Below are 26,270 nucleotides of genomic sequence, written 5' to 3' on the forward strand. Positions count from 1 at the left end.
CATTGGAATTAATTAGCAACACTGAAACGACGATTGTGAGACCCATCAGTTCACAGATAATTTGGTGACACTGTAATTTTAGATAAAATAGACAGCACTTATGACTACTCCTAACTAAAAACTATTGCTATCCAAAAGGGGCACACAGAGACTACTTCTATAGTGTCAATATTCTAAGGTCCAGAGTAAAAATATTTTTGGTTTGTCTTGTCTGTTTGAACCAAAGAGAATTTAAACACTACGTTCAGTAATCAGTTTAAACTTAGAAAATCGTGAATACATACCGAATAACCATATGAAACTGAAAACAGAAATATTCGACCGTTTTAGTTGTACTTAGTTATATTTCAGTTTCAGTCCAAGTTTTCCACACAACTCCCAAAGTTTTATGATCAACAGACGACAAGGAAGCTTAGAATGCCTTTGGACCGGTTTAATGTTGAAGTTATTCATCATATAAATCCACATTTAATGTGGATAAGTATAATTGGCGGTTCAAATCAGGAAGAAAATATTGTTGAACAAGTTGGAGTCTTTGGAATCGTGCCCCATGAAATAACTCTTGATATAGACACAGAAAAATTAGTGAAGATAAGATGTGATGATTGGGTTGCAGCGGCTACCAATTTGACGAAGGAATATTTTCAAGGAGCTACGGAGACTTGGTTCTCACCTCGATATATTTCGAGAAGGTATTGCTCGTTTATTTTATATATACACACAGAGGTGATATTTGCTTTGCCTAATCAACATCAGGCTAAGCCATGGGTTGCCACATTTTTATTTAATTACAACTAATAATTTAATTTTCTATAATAGGAGGGGTTTTCTCCGTCTGAGTACACTTGGACAGAGTGCATTCCTACAAGTATAGGAGCAGTTATCTGAATGCATTTGGATCAAATGTTTAGAGTATACAAGTAATCAAGAGAACTCTTATTAGTATATAGACTCTTTTCCAGTCATTTTTATATTTTGTTCAATGTTAATGTCCCTTTCAATGAATGAATCTGACTAACCATTGACAAAGTTTTTGGATAAACTTTCCAATATGGACCATCAATTTAAATGCCCATATTTTTTTTTGTAGATAGTTCTCACTAAAAGAAAGTATTTTGCAAAGTTTTAAGTTGTGGAAAATTACGGTTCATGAGATACATTTTTTTTTTACTTTTCATATAAATTACATACTCCTGTAAAAATTAGGCTGCATTTTAGAATCCATTGGCACACTTTTTGATAAAATAAGATTACTACTATATCTGGAAAAAATCAGAAATCCAATGGTGGTATTCATTTTGCAAGGAAACATCTACTTTACGAGATATGAATTTTTAAAGTTTTAAATATTTCATTGATGATAACCTCTTTATGAAGTTTGACATTGGCAGTTAGAGAAATATTTTATGATTTTGTTCATAAAAAATAATAATTATTAAAGCCTAATACATATGAGCCCGGCCCGGTATTTATTGTAATATGTCAGATAACATAATCTAGATGAGATTTGGGGATAGCACAGGGGGGTACCACCTTTGAACACAAATATTATCCACACCATCTAGATGTCTGGTATTGGTTTCCACAGATTTTTTTACCACCAACCAAACTTTCCCAGGTGAATTGACATGGGTGTCTTCAATAAAAAGGTGGTAATACTCCTGTGCTCCCTCAGGTGTTGAAAGAGATTGTGGACCAGTAATCATTTTCATTAGGTGACCCACACCCTTGTTTGCGGTCCTCTCCCAATAAAAAAGAAAAAACAAAGTATATGGCATGGTAATATTATCATGGTATATATCATGGTATATACCATAAACATTCTGTATAATAAAAATATAATGTTGTAGAGCTGCAATATCTGCGAGCAACATTCACATATTTGGTGAAATTACAATCAAAACAGTTGATGGAGGATTCAAAACATTGTCTGATTGGCTTGTCAATCTTGGCTTTGCCGCTTATGATGAAACTGCATTCCATTCGCAATTGTTAGGGGGTCAAATAAGAACTATACCCAACAGCAAAGAAATGCCAATACTAAAAAAACATTTAACAGAATACAGTAAGAGAAAACAAATAGTTAACAATTATATCAATAGTACTAAAAATTCTGATCAAACATTGCATCATAAAATGAGCTTGTCAAAGCATAATCTGGAAAGACATAATAAGATGCATGACAATTTGGAATATGAGGAGGATTTAAAATTTCACAGCATATCAGATGATGGAAGTTCTGATGATACAGAGCTATCTTACAAAATTTCTCAAAATATTAAGCACACAGACAATAATGATGTGAATTTTAACAAAATGGCCTATTTTTTTGACAAGCTGAAGGAGTGTGATGAAAAATTGGAGGGAGTGGATAGTGTCACAGATGATAAATCTGATTTATCCAGTCATATTGATACATATGAAATAAATGCTGATGAACAAAGAACTGCTGATAAAAAACCCACTAGACATATAGGTTTTCTTAGGAAAATTCTTCAGTTAAAGAAGTCTCAGAAATGTAATGAAATGATACCTTCTAATGGAATGACATGTGAGTACATATTCCTAAAATATATATACCAATGTGTTTATACGTATTTAATCTTAAGAAAAAAAATTTAGGAAGCACTCACACTATTTATATTTTAGAAAATAATCGCCTCCGACACTAGATGAACACGGAAATAGAGCAGACTCTATAATAAATGTAATAGATTCCAAACATTCCGCGCTAGGTGTGTGTGCATTACCGGCAAGACATGTACGAAAAGCCGCATTGCAATGATTTCCCTTTCTGAGGTTAGCAGTGAATGTGATGATAGGTGCAGGCTAAAGTGAAATTTTGAAAATTAACATTTCATTTTTGAATATTTTGTAATGGTTTGGACTTATCAGTATAAATGTACTAGGATTTATGTGGTTAAATATTCATATATTGCGCTATCATTTTCAGAACTATTACATTAAAGAGGTTTATATAGAAAAATCAATAAATCAATCATTCATCCATAACTTCAACGACTGTCTTACGAATTTTCGATCAGGTCACGTGTCCTGACGCGTGTGTAACATTTTATACCCATCCCAAGAAAAGTGTTCAACGCCGCTTAAGAGACTTTCACTTCAAATATCTTATCTTCCTGAAGTCTCTTAGATCTTTGAGAAACGTAATTAGGTGTCGAAATTTCACCATCATTCTATACAGTATTGTATCACGTATTGTTGTATGTACATATAGCATCGCAGATTCTGAGGTAGATTTATTTAATGGTGAAGTCATAACTCTTATTTACAATAATACAAAAGACAATGAGAACAAAGAAATACAAGTATAACTATCGCCTTACGGAGAGTCTTCGCGAATGATAAAGCTTAAAAACCAAATAATTAAACTGTAAAAATATTTTACGGCTGAGATTCGATCCCTCGACCTCGCGGTGTTTCGGCTTCGCCATCACAATGATTCAACTTCGCCATCACAATGTATGATCATTAAGTTGAAATAGCCGAGCTATAATTAGTTAGAAGTGTTTTCATCCAATTTAAATCAGGCCACGTCTACTGACGCGAGTTTAACATTTTATGACCATCCCAAGAAAAGTGCTAAAGAAGTTTTCATTTCAAAAATTATTCTAGTTAGTCATCAATCATCTGGCAATTTCGAAAGATGTTTAACGGATGGAAGTGATATGAATGGATATAAAACAAATATCTTGGAAGATGAGGTAACTCAAGAAAATAACACGGAAATCAAATCATCAATGTTGAGGAAACATATGGAGATTATTAATAAAGTTGTGAAGAATCAGAACACCATAGCATCTGATACATCTAAACCAGGTACCTACATCAAATAATAGGAATATTACCAACAAATATTAATGTGAACTGATATTTATGGCTGTTATCCCCCGGGCCATAATAAGAATAGGGAAGTTCCAGGCCCAAGGGTGTCGTAAAAGACGACTAAGGGCTGGTAAGTACCAGGGAGCCTTCTTTGCACAGGATGCTGGCTATATTATAGGTACCACAACGGCGCCTTTTTCTGCCGTGAAGCATTATTGTCTTGGTCTGAAGTTCGTCAAAATCACTGGGCTAAAATCTTATGTCGTAGGTGACAAATGTGGCACAGAATTTTTGGGTTTTTCAAGAATCCTGAGTGGCACTGCATTGTAATGGGCAGGGCATATCAATTACCATCAGCTGAAAGTCCTGCTCAAAGATAGTAAAATGAACATTGAAGAAACTGGGTGTCTTGAATGCAACAATACTTTGAAGGCCAGATTTTAGTGTTCTATAAGGCACAAGTCTAAGTCTAAGTCAAGCTACTTTTATTTAAATTAATTTGCTAATCTGTTTCAGTTTATACAACAAAGTGCCAATCATCTAAAGAAGAAGAAGGCTCTACATCTAATGGAAGCTATATCAATGACAATGAAACAAGTTTCGCAAAGACAGAAGCTGAAAAACCTGAAAAGCAATCATCAGGGTTGAGAAGACGTTTAGAGATTATGAGCAAAGCTACAAAGAATCAGAAAACTGCACTAACTGATCAAACTGAAAAAGGTACACAATAATTAAAAGGCATATTTTTCTCAAAGTTGATTGCTTTAGAATTATTTTTGATCTCATTTCTAATAGACTAGATACTATTCTGCTTCGGCAACAAATGGCCCTCTGAGAGAGAAGAATCAGCGCAAGGAACTCTTTCGGTTTCCTCATCCTGGTCGGAGTGAGGTGCATCAATTATACTGCTAATCTATGAACTATCCTTACAAAATAATTGATACGTCTTTTTGTTGTTTTTATTTAAAAAAAACTTTTATTTGTTTTCAAAAGTTCTACTATTTTTTTTTCTTATGGAAGAGAGGACAAACGAGCGTACGGGTCACCTGATGGTAAGTGATCACCGCCGCTCACATCCTCTTGCGACACCAGACCACAAAAGTGTTGCCGGCCCTTTTGAAAATTGTACGCGTTTTTTGAAGGGGCACCTTCATGTGGCCATGTCGTGTCGTCCTGTACATACCCAGTAGCTCGATTTATGATTGTGGATGAAATGTGGCTTCACCATTATGATCTAGCAACATTGACTTTCAATAAACAACTAGACTCCCAATCGCCTATTAAATAGGTCGTAAAATGTTAGCGGCGTTTAATATATGTATACATTAACTTATATAGATAACATTAAATCATTCAAATTGACACTGTATTTCGTGGCACTATACAGTGTGTTTTTTTAAGTGGGACAATATGGGGAAATCCTAAAGTATAAGAGATACAGGGAAACTGTCTTAGGAAACATTAGGTACTTTTTTGTGAAAAAAAAATTGGTATAGTCAAAATTTTGGTCAAGTGTGAGTTGTCCCTAAAAATGATTAATTTTGATGAAATTTTTTTTTGTCGCACATCTACTCAGTTTCATGAGGGGATCATTTTATTGTATGGGAAGAAAAAAATCGGGACAGCAGAAGTTAGTCAAATTTAAGAAAATCGTTTTCATTATTACAACCCGTGTAAATTGCCTACCACTTCCCTCTGCAAGGTTTTTATTAAAAAAATATTGCCTATTCCAGTTTTATATTTGAATTTGCAACACTTTATTTGGTTTAAAAAGGATTAAAATACTTTAAGGTATTCTTACGCGAGCACCTTACCTTACAAATCTAATTTAAAAAAAAACAATTTTTTAATTTGGAACTTCTTGAAACAAACAGTATTTTACTTGATATTTCATTGTAAGTTAACATTATGTTAAGTTTTCGTCATGGAATGATCAAACTCGCATAAAGTAAATTTAATTGAAGCGTATTGTAAATTATCGTAGCTCTGTGAATGCGTTACAGTGGTATCGGGAACGTTATCCGGACCGCGATCAACCGAACCGCAAAATTTTTGACAAACTGGTGAAAAATTTAAGAAAGGGAAGCTGTTTTACACTAAAACGGATGAGACCAGCCACAGTAATAAATGGATTTACAACTATCGCAATCTTAGCATATTTTGAAGCCTACCCAAAAGCCTCATTCAGGGAAGCTGCTAACAATATCGGTGTGCATAGATCTACAGTACGAAAGGTATTGAAGGCTTACAAGTACAAGTGTTACATAGAAGGTCATCTTGTACAAGCATTGCTTCCAGGAGACACTGACCGGAGATTAGCATTTTGCCAGTGGGTAGCATGCTCGATTAGAAACCCGTCTTTTCCAAGCCGGATTATTTGGACAGATTAATGCAATTTTTCAAACAATGGCATGTACAATAGAAAAAATAATCATTTTTGGGCACGTACAAACCCCTTCCGAACTACGGCAACCCATAACCAGGTCCGCTTTTCCTTTAATTATTGTTGGTGTGCAATATTAGATAATAAAATCTTTGCTATTAAAATTTACCATGGAACATTGAATAGTCAAAAATATCAGGAAATATTAAACATGCCTGTGGATTTAGTAGATATGGCAATTCCATTAAATAATTTGAATAATATCATCTACCAACAAGACGGCGCCCCTGCCCACAATAGTATCGCTACTAAACAGTTTTTAAATGAACATTTTCTTGATCGCTGGATGGGTACAAATGGCCCTATTAAATGGCCACCACGTTCACCCGATTTAACACCGTTGGATTTTTTCATTTGGGTACAAGAGTTAAAAGACGCAGTGCATTATCATTTGAACAACATACATCACAACGCCTTGTCTAAAGCTACCAGAGGTGTTCTGAAACGCGCTCGTGCCTGCATTCAAGAGGAAGGCCACTGTGAACATTTACTTTAATGTAAAATTATTTTATTAAATTTACCTAACTTCTGCTGTCCCGATTTTTTTCTTCCCATACAATAAAATGATCCCCTCATGAAACTGAGTAGATGTGCGTCAAAAAAAAATTTCATCAAAATTAATCATTTTTAGGGACAACTCACACTTGACCAAAATTTTGACTATACCAATTTTTTTATCACAAAAAAGTACCTAATGTTTCCTAAAACAGTTTCCCTGTATCTCTTATACTTTAGGATTTCCCCATACTGTCCCACTTAAAAAAAACGCATTGTATACGCTAATTAGAAGCTTGAACGCGAACAAAGGCAATAACATTTTGTTTTAACAATTGAAATGTAATTATTTAGCAATATGATTTGTTAATATAATGAGGTACTTACCTGAAATACGACACTATATCCTTTTAAGTTTGGATATGCTGTTATTTGGGCAGTTTATATTGAACACTTTTTCAATGCGTGGCGTTGTATTCAAAGCGCGGTCGTGAGTCTAGATGTTTATTATGCGTCAATATCCAGCAACAAAACACAGTGTATGAACACCTGAAAGATCATCATCTCCAAACCCTCAGAAATTTACAGCGAATCGTTTGGCTGGAAAGATCACTGGCTCACTTAGGTACGGCGCCTATTTCTGATGTGAAGCAGTAATGTGTAAATATTATTGGGTTTCGGTGTGAAGGGCGTCATAGCTAGTGTAATTAGGGGACAAATCACAAGGTGACGAGCGCAATTGTAGTGCCGCTCAGAATTTTTGGGTTTTTCAAGAATCCTGAGCGGCACAGAATTGTTATAGGCAGGGCGTATCAAGTACTATAGCTGAGCGTTCTGCTCGTCTCGCCCCTTATTTTTATAAAAAAAATAAAGTGGTGGTCATGATTGATTATCTCGACTATGGCTCTTACTGGGACTTTATAAGCAGAACAAATAAAAACTGCGTAACCAAGAAATGCGTGAGATACTTCGTAAACTTCCGAAAATTGTTCCATCAAGATAATGCCCACACCAACTGGTCCTCCGTTGCTTCGAAATATCCTCCACATTCAGGCGACCCCAGTGATTTCTAAATTGTTCAAAAAATAAATATAACATAATTAACAGTATTGTTCTGAATTTGGGAACACTGTTTTCGTCAACACACCCAACACACGTTCGTTCGTGAATCATCTCATTTCATTGTTAACGTATATGTGTTATGATATTTCCTCAAATTGGATATCATTTTCTACCAATCTTTGTGTTCTTAATTTTTTTTCGCCGTCGTTCGTTATATCTCGTTTGTCGAAGTAATCTCCGTTCCTCTCTACACATCGTCGCATTCGATGGAACCATTGAGAAAAGCAGTGGGCTCATTCTCTCTTAGGGGTCTCTTCTATGGCATTTTTGAACGCTTTCACCGCATCTTCAAGGCTCGTAAAGCGAATACCTCGAATTTTATGTTTAGTTCTTGGGAATAAATAAAAGTCGCAGGGCGCCAGGTCAGGACTGTATGGCGGATGACTCATTATATCGACACCTGCCATAGTCAAATATGCAACAGTCCGTTTTGCGGAGTGCACTGAAGCATTGTCGTGGTTAAGGAGGACCCTGCTTCGAGGGCGCTGCTGTCGAATTTTTCCAAGACAACAGGCAAACAGCGAGTGACATACCAGTCTGCAGAAATTGCCCTTCCATCTTCTAGCACAACTGTCTCGAAATGACCTTTCCGACCAAAGAATTAGGCAATCATCTTTTTTCCTTGACTTATTCCTTTCCTTACCTTAGTTGGCCGATCCTCGAAAGGAAACACCCACTGAGCTGTTTGTCTTTTGGTTTCGGGGCGTAGCAATATATCCAGCTTTCATCACCTGTGACGATGTCAAATACAGCATTTGAGTCTCCGCCGTTGAACTTATCTAACATTTGGCGACACCAGGTCATGCGAAGGTGTTTCTGGTCGTCTTTTAAATTATGGGGAATCCATGTGGTACAGAGCTTCCTGACGCCTAAATGCTCGTGTAATATTTTTTGACTTGACTCATACCAATGCCTAGGCTTGCCCGTATCTGCTGATAAATCACTCTCTTATCTTCCTCTATCATGCGTCGCACAGCACTGATGTTATCTTCAGTAGTCGCTGTTAAAGGACGTCCCTCACGCGGATCATCATTGAGATTACGATCATGAGCTACGTCCATACTTATACTCGTTAAACCAATTGTAAATAGTGGCACGAGATGGAGCTTCATTAAGAAATGATAATTGTAGCCTATCATAGGTTTGATGTTGCGTAAGCCCACAACGAAAGTCATAATAAAACATAGCCCCAAAAATGTTCTCGCGTTAGGTTCATTTTCTCGTGTAACAAGAGTTTTAGATTTGCCGCCATTTCACAAAAACAAATGACAAATGAATACATTAGGTTAACAAAGTGTCCTTAAACTGAAATTAAAAAAAAGTTTTCATGTTTTTGTAACTGGTCAGTTCTAAACATTTTCAGTGTTGCCCACGTATCTTATTTTTATATCAAAATCATTTATTCATTGATTCTTTAATACAATTATCATGGATTTTCTGTAACATGGATATAATTATCACATCAGTACATCCATTTCTCATAACATTATTCAATTAATTTACATGATATAATACTAATTCGCATGGTAATAACGGACCTAAACCAGATCCTTGTGTAGTCCCTCGTAAGAGATCAACTGCGTCGCTCAATTTATAATGTCTCTATTTTACATTTCCCATATAATTCTTAAAACCTGCTATTATTTACTCTTCACATGCGCTGAGCAGTCCAACAGTAGAAGTCTTACTTAACCATCAGCAAATCGGGCAATTAGGTAGACGTTAAATTTATTAATGTTACTACAATTTTAACATTTCAAAATAAAGAAATTTGTAAAGATTAATATAAATAAAAAAATCCTATTTGCTTGAATCTTCAATAATTTATAGATTTTTGTATTTGTTGTTGCAGTGAACACGACAAAATATCATTCAATTCTTAATTCTGATGATTGTAAATCCTATGAATGCCGTATTAAAAAGAATGACCCAATCATCTCGGAAAATGAGGAAAAGGCTCAAGAACATTACACTGAAATCAAATCATCAGCGTTGAGGAGACGTTTGGAGATAATCGGAAAAATTACGAAAAATCGGAACAATGCAGTATTGGACACATCTGAAAAAGGTACATCTGATGATGAAACAAATGAGCTGATTAAAAAAATTGACCTTGAATATCCTAAAACTAGTCTTCTAGCGAATATAAATAAAAAACTAGATGAAGATAAAGATGCACTACAAAATAACGTAAAGCTATTATCTTCTAATTCTGTAGGAGGTAATGTTTGGGAGAAGCTTATCACCCACACAGTCATGGTTCATTCTAAATCAAAAAAAGTTAATCCTGTTTATGCAATGCGTGATATTCCGTTCAACGAGCATATTAAAATTGTTCTCAAACATTTATCTGTAGAGAAAATAATGACAGTCCAGTCTATTTCGTGGAAAACAATATTACGAGGACAAAGTTGTATTTTAATCGGTCCGAGGGGTAGTGGGAAAACTATAGGATATTTGCCAAGCATCTGTAGATTAGTTACCGATGGTACTCCAGAAGCTGAAAACAGTACAGGCCCCATAGGTATAATTATTTGTGCTACGGCTTTGTCAGTAGCGCAGGTGGAAACACTAGCGAAAAGGTTTGTAGGTCTTAATGATAGAGTGTTGTCTTGTTATGCTGGAATTGATGACATGACCTTAACAACTTCACTTCTCAATGGATGTGATTTATTAATATGTACTCCATCTCCTTTAGTTAGGCTTCTACAAGCTACTGAATTCGGCATTGATTTAAAACGCCTCAGAACTCTTGTAATCGATGACTGTGAGCGTATTTTTATGACGTATAATACCGAAGTTAAATTTATTCAGTATAAAATCAGGGAAGTCGAAAAAAATAGGGCCAATAAAGAATTGAAAGTTCAGTATGTACTTGCTTCGCGAATTTGGTGTAATTCTATGGAGACTTTAGCGAGGCGGGCTCCTGATACCGTCATTAGTATTAGTGCGTATCAGGAATGCATCTTGTATTCTAAAACAAATATGTCAGTTAGTTTGATAAAAAAGGAACATAAGGCGAAATTAGTTGTTGATTTCCTGAAAGAGACTGATATGAAGAAAACAGTGATAGTGTGTAGATATAATGAAGAAGTAGCGTTGCTTTCACAAGAACTAAAATGTCTGAAGAGATATATTTTCGCATGTAATGATGAAATGGGTATAGGCGAATTTTACCAACTCAGTTTAGCTTGGAATGATTATGAGGATCCACTTGTTGGCCCTATTCTTATATGTACAGATGATAACTTGAGTCACTTAGCTATAACCGACGCTCATTACTTGGTACACTATTCGCTACCAAAACTTTTGTCCATGTTTAATAAACGTTTCGCTGTACTTATTCAAAACATCCCATCAATATTTTCGACTGAACATAATTTGCTTAAAATAAAGGTACTTCTTGATGAGCAGAATACCGAGAACCTTCCGAAAATACTTCATTTCATTAAAAGATGTACTGATAATGTTCCATCGTGTTTGGATGACATCTGCCAAAAGGTTATAAAGAAGAAAGATGTAGTTAAAGCGAATAATTTCATTAATATTTGCGATGGCCTTTTAAACGTAGGTCACTGCCCAGACACGTACTGCTGTGAATATCGTCATACTATTATCAAGGAATTCGACGATACGAAAGAGTGGGTCCCAAAAATGGGGACAATAACATTTAAGGTTCTGCACTATCATACAGCTGTATGTTATTCAGCGAGAGTTGTATCCCACTTTATTAATAACGAAGAAAAGAGATATCCTGAGTCATATAATAAACTATCTATAAAACTAGGATTGTATTTTGGTAAAATGTGTAATAGGAAGTTGCATGGAATTCCGAAGCCAGGTGATGTATGTGCAGTGTCGGTGAATGTAAACTTTTTTGCTAGGTGCCAAGTGATTAAAATTTTGAGTTATTGTCAGAGGGGTAATCCAAAATACGTTTTAATTAAATTGTTAGATGAAGAAAAATATGAACGGACAAGAGATATATACTTATATCATTTACCAGAGGAATTTAAACATTTTGAAACCTATGTAGTTGAAGTCAGGTTGGCAAACATAAGGCCTAAAGATAAGGATGTGACTTTTTCGTGTCTGGCACAAAGGAATGTGGAAGATATTGTTAATAGTGATAAAGATTTATATTTAAGGGGTCATGTAGCTGGTGCTATAGGAAACTCTATATTTGTGGACAGTTTAGAAGTTTGCCAAAACTTGTCGTCTTTAGGCGAAGTGGTTGTAAGGCGTAATATTAAAAGTGTGTTATTAGAAAAACATGCGGATGATTTTCCGGAACATTTGGTGGCATTGAAAAAGCTATGCGAACTCAATAATTTCCTGATGACCGCAAAGAGTCCAAAATTTGTAAATACCAAGCAGAAATACCTTGGCAGCTGGGCCCATTTAGGCATGAACGATCTATCTGACGTGTTCGTCTCATCAATTATAAACCCCGAGAAATTTTTTGTCCGACTTAGTAAATTCGAGTCATGTATGACACTCTTACTTAAAGACATTAAAAAATATATTGATTCAAATCCAACACCTCTTGAAGAAGTAGAAGTAGGTGATATCGTCATTGCGAAATTTCCGGAGGATTCTGTGTATGAACGTGCTAGAGTGGATAGTGTGAATGATGATAGAATTAAGTGCTTCTTTGTGGACCAAGGAAGTTGGTGCGTGTTGCCATTACAAGGTATTTATCCAATTACTGAAAATATTATTAATCAGTTGCCTTTTCAATCAATCGAATGTCGACTTCTCGGTGTGCAAGCTCCGGGGAATACTTGGACTGACTACAGTATAAATTGGCTAGACGATATTTGTAAGGACATTGATAATGGGGATCCAAAACATTTATTTGTGAAATGTTTTGCAAAAGAGCGCACTGAATTCACAGGTGGTAATAAATATGTGATTAATTTGATAGATACGAATACAGAACAAGATATAGTTATAAACAAATTAATGATCTCGCTGAATTTAGCAAAAGCCACCGAAAATGAATTAAACTTATTGAATACAGTTGATAGAATGCAAGATGATACAACTACTAAGTCGGTGGTCGATGAAGAGGATTTTGATAAAGTTGAAGTAACTCAAAATATATCGACTACGACCACATCTTTATCAAATGTCTTTTTGCCGATACCAAAGCGCTCTGTGCCGTTGGTCGAATCAGATTATGACTCAGATGTATCCGATAAATGGAACTTTAATATGATTGATGACTTTGGATCGATTTTTAAATCAAAATCTGGTAGTACACCCACTGAAGCAAATTTACCAGCTATATCATACAAGAACGACGCTAAGAGTGACGGTAAGAAGAAAAAACGCAGTGAATTTGAAATTGTTACGAAAACAGATAACGATTTAGATTCCGTTGATGTATCGACTTTAGATACATCCATTAGTCAAATTAAATTGACTCCAATAAATGAAACCCGAAAACCAAAATTAATATGGCATCAAACTAAAACCGAAGTGAATGTGAAAATACAACTAATTGGTGTAGAATCTTATGAATTGGAAATCAAGGACAGATTTATTAAATTCGAAACATTTCTGAATGATACGAAATATTATTTTGAATTTGATTTGTTCGCAGTAATTAATAAAAGACTGAGTTCGCATTCGAATAAAGGACAGTACATTTACGTAAAGCTTATTAAAGTCTTGCGTAAGAATTGGTTGAGTTTGATGAAAGACGATGATGAAAGGTGGGTAATTTACGATGCAGATTCCATTGACGTTTCGTCAGATGAAGAAGAAGTGGATAGCTCGGTACTCAATATTGTGAAGCAAATGATAAATAAACAAGAAAGTGATAGTGATGACGATGACGATGACTTTACTGATGATGTTAGCCACAAATATAAATGATAGCTCTGTAACTTATAAGACTGACTGACGGCGACAGAAAGTTATGGAACAAAAGATAAAGATAAGCGTGAAATTCAAATATTTTTATTCAAAATAGGATATGTTATCACTTATTGAAAGTCAAAAACTACCATCCATTCGAAAACGTATGACTCAGACCTGAGAAGAACGGGCGCAAACTCAGCGGGCTTCTTTGTTTTTCATTAAAAAATACGGTTACAATTTAATATCGTACAATTCAACTTATTATTTAATAGCCCGAGGGCTGTCGCTCCATTCCCAATCTGTGGTATCATTAAGAAAGTCTTTATGTTAAAGTAACATTTTTAACAATTCTTTTGAATTTCGTATTTCATTTGTTTTGATCATTTTCTGGGATCTTCTTGTAAAAGCATATACATAGTCCCACAAAAGACTTACTAACCCGACTTAGTCGAGTAGTAGGCATTATCAGTTTATGTCTGTTCCTGGTGTTAAAAAGAGAAGGGAGACATTGATTTGCTTTCGTTTCTTTAAAATATGTGGACCGGGCCTAAGATCTTTCCACTATGACCTTACACTAAGTTACGAAGTTATTACTTTCATACATTCTATCTAGTCCGTTCATAAGTTCTGTAGCATTTTATCAAAATGCATATTATGTCTTTTTTACTTTTATCTGTCATTTATACAGACACGACACGATCACTAATATAAGTTAGATACCTTATTGAATCTATAAAAATATATAATTCTATAGGCCTAAAAAAGCACTGTTTATCATGCTATTATATTGCCATAAAAATACAGTTTCTTTCGTGCCACAGACAAGGTTTGGTAGGTGCATGCTCCAAATTAAACCCATAAACGCTCATGTCCCACAAGACTGCGTTCAGTACGGGGTATGTTCCTTACACCGTGTGCTTCCCTGGGGCATAAAAAGAATAGGGCAGTCCCAGGCCCAAGGGTGCCGTCTGAGGCGATTAATTGCATTTATCAATGGGAGGCTCCTATACACAGGATGCCAGCTAGATTATGGGTACCATGACGGAGCCTATTTCTATCGTGAAGCAGTAATGTGTAAGCATTACTGTGCGGTAGCTAGTGAAATTACTGGGAAAATGAGACTTAACATCTTATGTCTCAAGGTGACGAGCGCAGTTGTAGTGCCGCTCAGAATCTTTGGGTCTTTCAAGAATCATGAGTGGCACTGCATTGTAATGGGAAGGGCGTATCAATTACCATCATATGTACGTCTATCTCTCTTTGAACTTAAGCTAACTTCCAAATCGGTTGTGTATCTTCCATATACGGAACCGCACTCCAAGATTATAGAATTAGATTATAGGTTATTTGTAATTATTATTATTATTACCGGGTTCGAATTCCGGTAGTTTCAAACATTTATATGATGAATATGAATGTTTGTTTTATATTGTGTTCAAAAGTAAGTATATTGTATTCAATATATAGTTGTCTTGTGCCCATAGTACAGGCTATGCCTAGTTTGGGGAAGATAATTTGTATAAAAGTGTGTCAATATTTATATAATATACTAGCTGACCCAGCAAACGTTGCATTGCCGATATTAAAATCGCGATACAAAAGTAACTGTTGATCGTAGATGGGTGAAAATTTGAAGTTGTATGTATTTTTTTGCTGACTCATAATCAAATAAATTTAAAAAAAATGTCAAAAAAATTAAAAGAAAAAAATTGGCGTGGACCACCCTTAACATTTAGGGGAATTCAAAATAGATGTCCGATTCTCAGACCTACTCAATATGCACTCAAAATTTCATGAGAATCGGTCAAACCGTTTCGAAGGAGTTTAACTACAAACACCGCGACATGAGAATTTTATGTATTAGTTTATATTGATATTAATAACCGCTGTTTTTGATTAGGCTTGTATATTGGGGTCGCGTGTTGGAATCGCGTGTCGTACATACAACAATGTACACACATTGTTTTCAGGTCTGTGTAGCAAAACCGCATCTCTATTCCGTCTTTTGTTTACAGAAACGATAAGGTGTTGTTATACTAGAACTAGTTATTCAAAGTGAACGCTTTGACTGGCATTGATGAACAGATGAAGAGTGGTTGCTTAGGCGATGTTTCTTGTTTGTTTCATCCAGGGGCTGTGTCTTCTGGTGCTTTCGAATGAGCATCCCCGGATAAAAAGTTAAATAAGTCAAAACCAGTAATGGTCAAAGTCTCTGTCTGTACGCTCATTAGAAGCTTTAAAGTTTAAAAACGTTAAGTTCGTTACACACTTTCGTTAATTAAAAGGGGAGCGTACCTGAAATACGACACCCGCAAGTCTTTTTAAGTTTGGATATGCATTTTTTTGGACAGTTTTTCAATTAACTGAATGACAGTCATAGCGTGGCGTTGTATTCAAAGCGCGGTTGAAACAAACTTTGCCTAGTATAGCGTGGAGTCTAGTTGTTTATTGTATATACGTCACTGGTAATAAAATTTTACTGTTTCGACTGTTTTGATTGGTCTAGAAGTAAGTAAGAACTATGTCACTAGGTATGTCGAGTGTGTAGATATTTGACCCGTCAGTGTGGAAAGAAAAAATACAAAAAACGTTAAAACTTTTAATTACTCTAATAGTGCCTGCGTGTCCATGCGACACCTGGGCCGAAACCGAGTCACTCATTTCATACAAATATTCGAGCATTTGTATGAAAAACTTTAACGTAGTTAGACGATCATAATAAATACGAAAATAAAAAAGAAACTTTGTTTTTTGTATTAATTATGTAATTGATTTACGTAATTAATTAAACGCATCCAGTAATTACAATAATAAATTTATTGGAACAATTTGACAAAACTAATAAGAATAAGGAAAATTTATTCCATGCCACACAAATAAAATAACAATCTAAATACTTAATATATTCCTAATCCAAAATTAACTAAATATGCTGATTGGCCAAAGAAAACTGGCCTGGGTAACTAACTGTTGTAGTGCCAGTAAACACCAAAAATTTTAAAAGAAAAAACATATTAAAAAAATTACATGGAACCCATCTTTAATATAAAAATAATGTTATAAACATAAACACCTAAAATACTATGACTATGATAAATGTGATATAAAAGAAATATAATTATTTATATTAATCTAGTGAACAGTGTATCTGCGACTAAGTTTGGTTCTTGTACTCGGTATATATATGATTTTTATAAGAATGTTTGACATACTGATATTAATAAAAATTTTGAAACTATATTGACATGGTTCAATCATAATAATTTATTGGCTAATATGACAAAAACTAAATATATACAATTTTCTAATTATAAAAAAATACATAAAGCTCTAAATATCGCACACAGTGACCAAACGATTAAAGAAACAAACACAATAAAATTTTTAGGCCTTATATTAGATTGCAATTGTAACTGGAAAGCTCAATGTGATACAGTGGCAGGCAATTAATAAGTTCGTTTTCCCTTTAGGAAGGCACAGACAAACTGTATCCTTTAATGCTGCACTTACTGCATACCACGGTTATATTGCGTCAGTTTTACGGTACGGGTTAATACTATGGGGAAACTCCACTAATATTTCAAATGTTTATCTGGCACAAAAAAATCTATAAGAACTTTATGCAATGTCAGTCCTCTAGAATCTTGTAGACCATTATCAAAAAGCACCGTCTGTTAACGCTTACTGGTCTATATGTATTAGAAATTGGTATGTTTTCATTAAAAAACATGGTGAAATTTCTAAACCAGCAAAGGACTACTCCATATTTGGATTAAGAGATGCAACTCTCCTTCTGATGCCATACTGTAAAACAGCGCTTCATCAAAATAACGCAAATGTTATGTGTATTAGGGTCTTTAACCACCTTCCAAAGAAAATTAGAGAGATGCCTAAAACATTAATGCATAAAAAATTAAAATTATGGCTAATAGATAAATACTTCTATAGTTTAAAAGAATTATTTAGCCAAAAATAATAGTATTCAAATGTTATTTTTTGAGAGGACCTACAAACTAATGTTTATTTTATATTATATTATTGAATTAAAGCTATGTAATGTGTATTAATGACGTATAAATATAAACATTCCAATATTGATAATCAAATATTTGTATGCCGATATATTGGCGAATTGTGCTGTACACCTATTAATTGTTAACAACTATGTTACCACGATTCATACAAATAAATCATTTTATTTCATTTCATACAAATGCTGTTTTGGGTTTCTTAAAGGTGGTGGTACATTATTCCAACACTTAGTCGCGTTATATTCAAAAGTACCTCTAAAAACGCTGTGTAGTGGTTTGGAAAGCTTTACATGATCTGTGACGCCATGGTATTATACAGATAATTGTCTATTGAATTTAACTCTTTAAAATGCACTAACAGACTAAGAAGTTTAAAACCAATATTTACTCGCGTGATCTAGCTTTAAACCGTATTACCGTGCGGCACGCGTCACAGTTGAATGTAAGGATGAATACCAATAGATAATAAAAACGCATCTAGTCATGTAGCTATCTCTTTCGGTCACTCAGTTGTGTTCATACTCATAGACAACTCCTCGCACTTTCCAACGCACTATATTATACGTTATGTTTTTTAGTTTTCTAATTCTTTTCATTAATAATCAAACTAGCTGCTCGAACAGGCTTCGTTCTGTCAAAAGGTAATAGTAAAAATTAAATAAATATAATGTAATTTCCGAGTGATCCCGTTATTTTTATCTACGAGGATTGATTGATTTAGGTATATACTCATGCTTTCCCGGCCGGTACCGCCGCAACCGCTAAGGCCCTGCATTTTAAACTTTGTTTTATATTATGTAATGATTAGAACTATTTATATTAATACATATATCACACTTCATATTGTCGAGAAACGGCTTCGCCAAATGACGACTTAATCTGTTTGAATTTTTCAGTCGAGTGAAATAACTGGCTAAGCCGTTTCGCCATCGGAAATTATGTGTAAGCAGCCTTTTTTATTTCGTTTTTTTTTGTTACTTAGGGTAAGTTGATCTTTGTGTTTATTTCGTCTTAAGATAATACTTTACTTATTATTTGTTACAAATTGTTCTGTTAAGTTAGCACTGAGAATTTAGTATGTTTTCTATTGCGGCTATAGCCGTCTTCATAAAGAAGCGTTGGTATATTTTTTGTTTATAAAATTTTAAGTACGAAATTGGATTTTATTTCAGTATCACATGGCCAGCAAAATTGGCTTATTTTTTTAATAATCTCAGGAACCTTCCACCGACATTTTTACGTGTCGAAACTCAACAATATTACTGAAAAAAAATCAAATACAATCTTGGAAATATCATCCAATGTTGGATGTTGTTATATCACTAGATATCATAGACTTTTCATTGTTATTTATTTAAGAATTAATGCTAGAGTAGGCCTCTCCCACGGAGACATTTTCAACCATTTTTGTTTTAAATTTATAAATGTACTTGTCCACAACATTTGTATTCTTTTTTCTTAATACTTTCGGAAGTAAGTCAAAATGATAGTTGCATATTTTCTTACATCACCTAACATTTTACAATGTTAAGATATAATTTTTTCTATTTAAAAGAGTGGCTGAGTTAATAAATGGTTTTTGATCTTGGCTTAAGGATGACCTGTGTATTGTATAAATGTTATTACCTTTTTATAATATATTGTTGAATAATTTTTTATAGAAGAGCACAAAGTGAACATTGCTGTCGTTTTAAACAACACTCTGCGTTTCATTGCATGCATGCATGTCTGTGTCATGAGTTTATGACCTGTCTCCAGAAAAGAAGGCTAAGATTTGTCATTCAGTGTCCATTTTCACTAACAATTGTTTTAAGCAATTCACATTCCCTGAGAGCTCTTAAACCTTTAACGACATTTTCATCCATTTACAAAGTTAAAATGAAATCGAAAACTATTTATTCACTGAGGTTAAAAAATGACACCTCTGAATATCAAAGTTATACATATTTTTGCGATTTAACACCACCACAGAAGAGTTGAGCTTATGATGTTCTCAAATAGTTAAGAATACTCATTGCCACTCTTTTAAAACAGTCAAATCAAATCAAATCATCTTTATTTGCAAGATAAGGTAATAATAAGATGTTGTTGGCTTATAATTAACAGATTCTCTTATCCTAACCCATAAGGCGTGCAAACAAACAGTGTTTACCCGTTCAGCATATTACATATAACTTCAGCATATTTTTAAATAAAAATACTCAAACTTTTAGGCTTGGAAGAAAATAAAATCATAAAAACTGTTTATCATGGAACACACTGCATATCAAAATGTTTTCAACATATGATATAATTAGTTTAAGTTAATAAATATTTACATAAAGTAAAGTAACCTCAAACTTTTTATTACCAACAATCTACATCCTTAACATGACCAAACTACCTCGGCATTTCCAACTTTAATGCCATTTATTCTCAAAGTAATTCCACACAATTATTGTATTTTTATTTTTTCTTTAATTCTTATAGAGGTAAAATTAGGTGTAATTGAAGACTTATGTCATCTGCTATTTACCAATATAATACACGGCTTGACTCACGTTTGATTGGCGTAGGTACTAACTGTGATCTGTGAGATGTTCATGGTATTAGGAAGAGTATGTTTGTGGTCGCGCCCGTTCTTGCACTACGTGCTTGAGCACGCAATACGCGGATTGACAGGGCGGGGTGCGCTTACGGTGACGAATGCGACCGATGCGTTTATGTCATTGACGTACATAAGACAACAATAGACCCAATCGCCTATACATATATACAAAATAAACACATTATTTCGTGGCACTAATGTTTAAAGTCTATTGTATACGCTCATTAGAAGTAGTAACACTATGTCACGCGCGAGACGGATGCGAACACGACGCAAGAATATTTTGTTTTAGCAATTATGTAATTATTTAGGCAAAATGATTAAACAATTCTGTTTATTTAAAGGGGCACTTACCTGAAATACCACACTTCATCCTTATTGAGAATGAATATGCTGTTATATGGACAGTTTTTCATTAATCACTTTGTCAATACGTGTCGTTGTATTCAAAGCGCGGTTGAAACACGACTGAATGAAAACTCTGCCAAATAGACGTGTGGGCAGAGTTTTGCTTCAGACAATTTATGAGCGTGATTGTAAGTCTAGTTGTTTATTGTTCGACAATGGTTTATGTGTATTATCTGTATGACGTACCGATTGAATGTGAGTTAGAAGAAGATTGAAATAAATAGTACGACATTACCTATAGAAATTTGAGTCTAAAAATACAAGGTTCAAAGTACTATCTATCCTTCATTTGTAAGCATTTAAGCTAATAAGTAAATAGTATGTAATAGAATCAAAACTTACATTAATTATAAGTTATGATGGAACAAAACTCTCGTCACGATTAATACAATTAAGGTTTTAATAACTATAAGATGGTTGTAAAACAGCTGCAGAAATTATATAGAATTAAGTCCTAGCTTTAAGTGCGTATATTTTTAAGAAAAATAAAATATATGTTATGTTCCGACAATTTTTTTGCCCAGAGTAGATAAATATTTAAGAAACATTTCAAAGTTGCTAGTGTCGCAAATTTATCGCATGCTAATCACGTGCGTCGCTTCGCCGCGCTTTCTGGTTGTTGATATGGTACAAGGGCTCGCAGCTGTTGTCAAGCACAAGGCGACGGGCACCACGGTATATATCAATAAATATAATTAGTGGGTCGTTGTTTATTGTCAGTTTACTAGAAACCCTGTTATTTTATTAAATCTCGGGGAACAGCAGTTAGAATAGTTAATTACTTTAAGCACCATAATACCACCTTACAATATACTAGCGTAGTGAGAAACAGACCGTGCTAGAGAGAAGAAAAACTTTATCGTATCACTATTACAGATTTATCTGCTATTTTATTTAGTTGCTGTATCTATGCAAGATAGAACATGTAAGTTTTTTTTGGTACTGTAAAAGATTTTGTTTGATAATTCGTTAATTGTCAGCCGCGCTTGGCATTAGCTCCATAGTATTTTAAATATGAAACCACTAGGTAATACACTCATTGACAAATCAAAATTGGTCAGGCATTATCGGTCTTTCAGATCGTCTATATCCTAGTATATTTTAAGTTTATGGTAAGAACAGTCAGTATTAAAATTATTAGACTCGGAAGTATCCTTAATGTTTGGTCCTCACATATTATGATATTGTTTCACAAGGGGCAAATCTAAAACTCAATCATTCATAACGTATTTACCCTTTATTCACTTACGCCACTTCATAGGTTTGCTGAAGTAAATGTGGTAATAATATTAATAAAATCGTTGAAGGCAAGTGCTTTATCATTGAATTTAATATGTATGGACCTAATAGATGTCTAAGTATATTTACGCAGCTTTTTTGTGTGTTTTTTTGAGTTTATTAAAAAATTTCTAATACAAAAGTTTTTATTTAGTCCCACGTTTTTTGTAGTTCTGCAATGTAGAGGCCAGATTATCTGATGGTATGTATTTTATCGCCACCTGAAGATAACAAAAACCAATTATTACTGAAATTTAATATATTCTGACGTCATGCGCTCAATGTATTACTACAGACACCAGGAGCTCAAATATGGTAGTGGTGATAGTAATGTCTTTCATAGCGGTTGAAATCATGTGCAACATGTCTTCATATGAAGTTTTGAGATTTAATATTATGAAATGGAAGTACATCTATTGATTATAATACTTTATTCAAAGATTAACAACGATTATTATTACAATAAGTATAATAAATTACATAGCCAAAACTTAGGAATGAATAACAGACGAACACCAAAGAATCACCATAATATGTATATAAAATATAATTCAACAATAATGTTATGAATAAAGGTAGACTTTAAAAGTATGCCAACAAGGAATTCACAGTTGAATTTCTAATAAGAAAAAAAAAACTCAGATTTGGGCATGAGCAATCAATATTGGACAAAAACTGCTCAGAATTTCTTTCCTTCACCTTTACCTTCAGCTTTAATTTTTCACATCATGAACAGCCATTAAATACAATGTTTATAGTTACTACTTTTACATTTGAAACATTCTTTATTACTGAAGGCATTAATATAAATAAGAATGCAATAGCTTGAAAGAATTACTACACACATTAAACATCGGTCTCACAGAGCTTCCTAATACAACAATACAGTAAAAGAACGGTATTTTAACTTCATACTAGTGTCCGGACACCGGACGTCCCGCCGGCACTTGTCATTGTCCGAGTTAAAGCTCTGTTCAAACTGAAGCTACTATTACTACTTACTACTACGACGGAAGTCGCTTGCGCCGATTGTGTCAACTAACTTGTATGGACGTGTTCAAAGAGACGCGAGTAGATTTTTTCCCACTGAAGAACTTTGTTTGAAGTTTGAGGCTGAGCGAGCGAGCGAATTGCTCTAAAACGCGTCCCGCGCGTCATTCGTCTCATTTTGAATAGAGCTCTAATTAGCTGCGCCGGGCCGTCCGCGTTGTCAATCTTATTGTATGAACCAACCCTAGCGCTCTGTTACGCTAGTTTTGAATTCCTTGTATTGTGCTAATACTAACGACGGTATACATCAAGAATACATGCGTAACTTTATGACGTTCAAATCAGTAACAAATTAAATATTGAATCTTGTCTCGGAGCCGTCTGCCAACATGAGCGTGACGGAGCGAGACGACGACCACACGAGCCGCGCGAGTCGCGCCGGGTTCAGACGGGCGACGTCGGCCATAGGCGCCGTGCTGTAACACTTCACGCAGCGCGTCTGTGCCGCGCCTAAGCCGAACATACCTGGAAATGAAAACAATACAGAGTAATTAGACTCTATTGAGTCCTCTTTTAAGAAGGTCGCGGAATGGCGTAAAATGAACCTTGTTTAATAGAACTCCCACAAGACTTTTTCTTCGACAATAATTCCCTTAATACCTTGCTTACTATTCTGATATACTGAATCACGAAATCTCGTGCGATTGCCAATCCTGCGGTCATCCGGATGGCAAACGCCTCAACAATCAACTGCATCACTTTTTGTTGCGTACACACATCGCGTCACTGTGTGTCTCCTTCCCACAAGCACACAGCCGGTCTGAGGTTCGAGTCTCCTTAGGAGACGCCCCGCGACTGTTGTTGCGTAGTCTTTGCGGCCTCCACGGCCCACGTCCTACTTCGCTGTGAAAGCCAGGGCTGCTAACAGCACAGAGGAGGTTTTAGTCGGTATGGGGCGTCCGCTTACGCGGACACTCGAGTCCGACATATTACGCCCCGTTCCGGGACGTAAATACGTAACAGTATTTCCTCTCGAAACAAAAAAAAAAATATGTGTCTTTTAACGCATGCATCACGGGGAGTGTTCCGAAGAGATGTTTCATCTGATGCCGTTAAATTTCACCTTTGCACGACACGCCACAAAATTTAAATGTATGTTTAGCGTTTTTTCTACAGTGCGGTATTTATAGAACTTTCTACCACATAAAACAATGCTATGAAATTAGTTAGAATTAGGAAATCTTGCGCGGTGTTTTCAGGACGATACGACATGGTTAGGCAAAAACGCGAACTCATTGCTTAACATCACAAAAATAACGTGTTTGCTCGTATTGTAAAAGTGTTTAGTTCAGTTTTAAGGTCAAAGTTAAATAAACTGTATTCAATTTTGCTTAAACTAACCGCTTTTGAATCGTCACTATAAAATTTATAGTGACGATAGTGATTATTATAAATTACTGAATCTACCATATTATGTCCAGAAAAAATAGAGTTCGTGAGAAGAACATACAAGAAACGCAACGACCCCTGATTTCAATCGAATAGAGTATTTTACAATATATATATCAAATTAGTTTGTAAGGTGCTGCATCGTGTTTAAATAAAATATTTTTTTTTCATAAAAAGTCCTAAAGAATAAACTGTATAAATAATATAAATTATCGTATATTGGATGCATCAACCGTAGAGGTTGATTTCTTTTTTGTAACGATGTTTCATGAACATGATTACTGACATAATTAGTAATCGCATCCAAGAAATACAATGATCTATTAAATGACGACCCAAATAGCCGAATGGTTAGTGACCCTGACTATTAAGCTATAGAGGTCCCGGGTTCGAATTCCGGGAGGTGCAATCATTTATATCATAATTATGGATGATTGTTTCCGAGTCATGGATGTTTATATGTATTTATGTATGTTTAAGTATGTATATTGTATTAAATTTATGGTTGTCTTAGACCCATAGTACAGGCAAGATAATTTGTGTAAGTGTGTCAATATTGTATACAATGGTTTATTAGCTCTGTCATGATACACACCAGCGCTGCTCTGCCAGAAGGACAGGCGGTTGTCGGCCGTGGCGTACGACACCAGGTAGCGGCCGTCGGGCGAGAAGGCGCAGGCCGTGACGGCGCCCGAGTGAGCGGCCAGCGACTGGCAGCGGCCCGCGCGCAGCTCGTAGATGGCGAGTTGGCCGGTGTGGCTGCCCACTGCCGGTCATACTATGAGCTGGACGCACGTGCTTCCTTCCAAGGGTGTCGTAAGAAGCGACTATGGGCATTTACACTGGATGCCAGCTACATTATAGGTACCGGAACGGAGCCCTTTCCCCCCGTGGAATATGTGTTTATTGATTATTGTGTGTCTATTGAAACTACTGGGCAAATGAGATTTAACATCTTGTCTCAAGATGACTAGCACAATTCTGGTGCCGCTCAGAACTTGTAGGTTTTTCAAGAATCCTGAGAGCCTGCATTGTAATGGGCAGGGTGTATCAATTACTATCACCTGAACACCCTGTTCGTCTCGGCCCCTATTGTCATAAAAAAAAACTCGGTAATCGATAAAAATAACAGTATTAGTTCGATCCATTTAAACTCGTGCAACGCTACGCAGCTCGAATTGTCGGGGACCCGGTGCTCTGTGAACGGCTGGATCACTTGGTGTTGCGTAGAGACTTCGCTTCATTGTGTGTCTTCTATTATTGCATTTATCACGGGGAGTGTTCCGACGAGCTCTTTCACCTGATTCTGTTATACACTGTATATTAAAGTTCTGTTAATCATCTTAATGCACGATGCGGTCAAATTTGATCGAATGTCCCCAGAACGAACCTGCAATTCTCCTAGTGGCCGGACAATGTGAGACCTGGTTGTAGCGACAAATGGCCGGGAATACTTCGTTCAGCCCCTTGCTCTTAAGATGGGACTGGTCCACGCAATGAAGGATGATGTCCATAACCTAGGCGATGAAAAATATATAAAACGAGTGTGTTTTAGACCAAAGGACTGAAGTAAAAGTGGGAGGCTCCTTTGCACAAGATGCCGGCTAGATTATGGGTACCAAAACGGCGCCTATTTCTGCCGTGAAGCAGTAATGTGTAAGCATTATTCTGTTTCGATGTGAAGGACACCGTAGCAAGTGAAATCACTGGGCAAATGAGACTTAACATCTTATTTCTCAAGGTGTTGAGGTTT

General features: G+C 35.3%; 2 protein-coding genes across 5 annotated transcripts in view; one reads left to right on the forward strand and one right to left on the reverse strand.

Moving 5' to 3' along the window:
• Positions 1 to 226: 226 nt before the first annotated feature.
• Positions 227 to 20,137, forward strand: LOC126975033 (putative ATP-dependent RNA helicase TDRD12). Of its 4 annotated transcripts, XM_050822810.1 has the most exons (6): positions 227 to 692; positions 1,851 to 2,551; positions 3,637 to 3,840; positions 4,363 to 4,566; positions 9,759 to 9,974; positions 18,702 to 20,137. In XM_050822810.1, exons 1-6 carry the CDS (start codon positions 418 to 420, stop codon positions 18,707 to 18,709), a joined length of 1,608 nt encoding a protein of 535 aa, XP_050678767.1. In that variant the 5' UTR covers positions 227 to 417; the 3' UTR covers positions 18,710 to 20,137. The 4 variants fall into 4 exon arrangements, with proteins under 4 accessions (XP_050678767.1, XP_050678765.1, XP_050678768.1 ...); XM_050822808.1 differs by having other exon boundaries at positions 9,759 to 20,137; XM_050822811.1 differs by lacking the exons at positions 9,759 to 9,974; positions 18,702 to 20,137 and adding an exon at positions 5,850 to 6,821.
• A 2,355-nt stretch (positions 20,138 to 22,492) lies between these two features.
• LOC126975056 (WD repeat-containing protein 7-like) overlaps positions 22,493 to 26,270 on the reverse strand; it is a 72,348-nt gene continuing 68,570 nt past the window's right edge. Inside the window, exons 13-15 of the mRNA XM_050822855.1 lie at positions 25,908 to 26,034; positions 25,113 to 25,283; positions 22,493 to 23,593 (exon numbers count right to left, since the gene is read on the reverse strand). Of these exons, the coding sequence (XP_050678812.1) occupies positions 23,421 to 23,593; positions 25,113 to 25,283; positions 25,908 to 26,034 (471 nt within the window). The 3' untranslated portion in view covers positions 22,493 to 23,420. The remainder of the gene's footprint in view (positions 23,594 to 25,112; positions 25,284 to 25,907; positions 26,035 to 26,270) is intronic.

Source organism: Leptidea sinapis, chromosome 34 (genome assembly GCF_905404315.1).
Source record: "Leptidea sinapis chromosome 34, ilLepSina1.1, whole genome shotgun sequence".
In the NCBI taxonomy this organism is placed as follows: Eukaryota; Metazoa; Arthropoda; class Insecta; order Lepidoptera; family Pieridae; genus Leptidea; species Leptidea sinapis.

Coding starts and splice junctions, on each gene's coding strand:
- LOC126975033 (XM_050822808.1), top strand. CDS start 418: ATGCCTTTGGACCGGTTTAATGTTGAAGTTATTCATCATATAAATCCA. Junction 693..1,850: donor CCTCGATATATTTCGAGAAG/GTATTGCTCGTT, acceptor ATAATGTTGTAG/AGCTGCAATATCTGCGAGCA. Junction 2,552..3,636: donor ACCTTCTAATGGAATGACAT/GTGAGTACATAT, acceptor AAATTATTCTAG/TTAGTCATCAATCATCTGGC.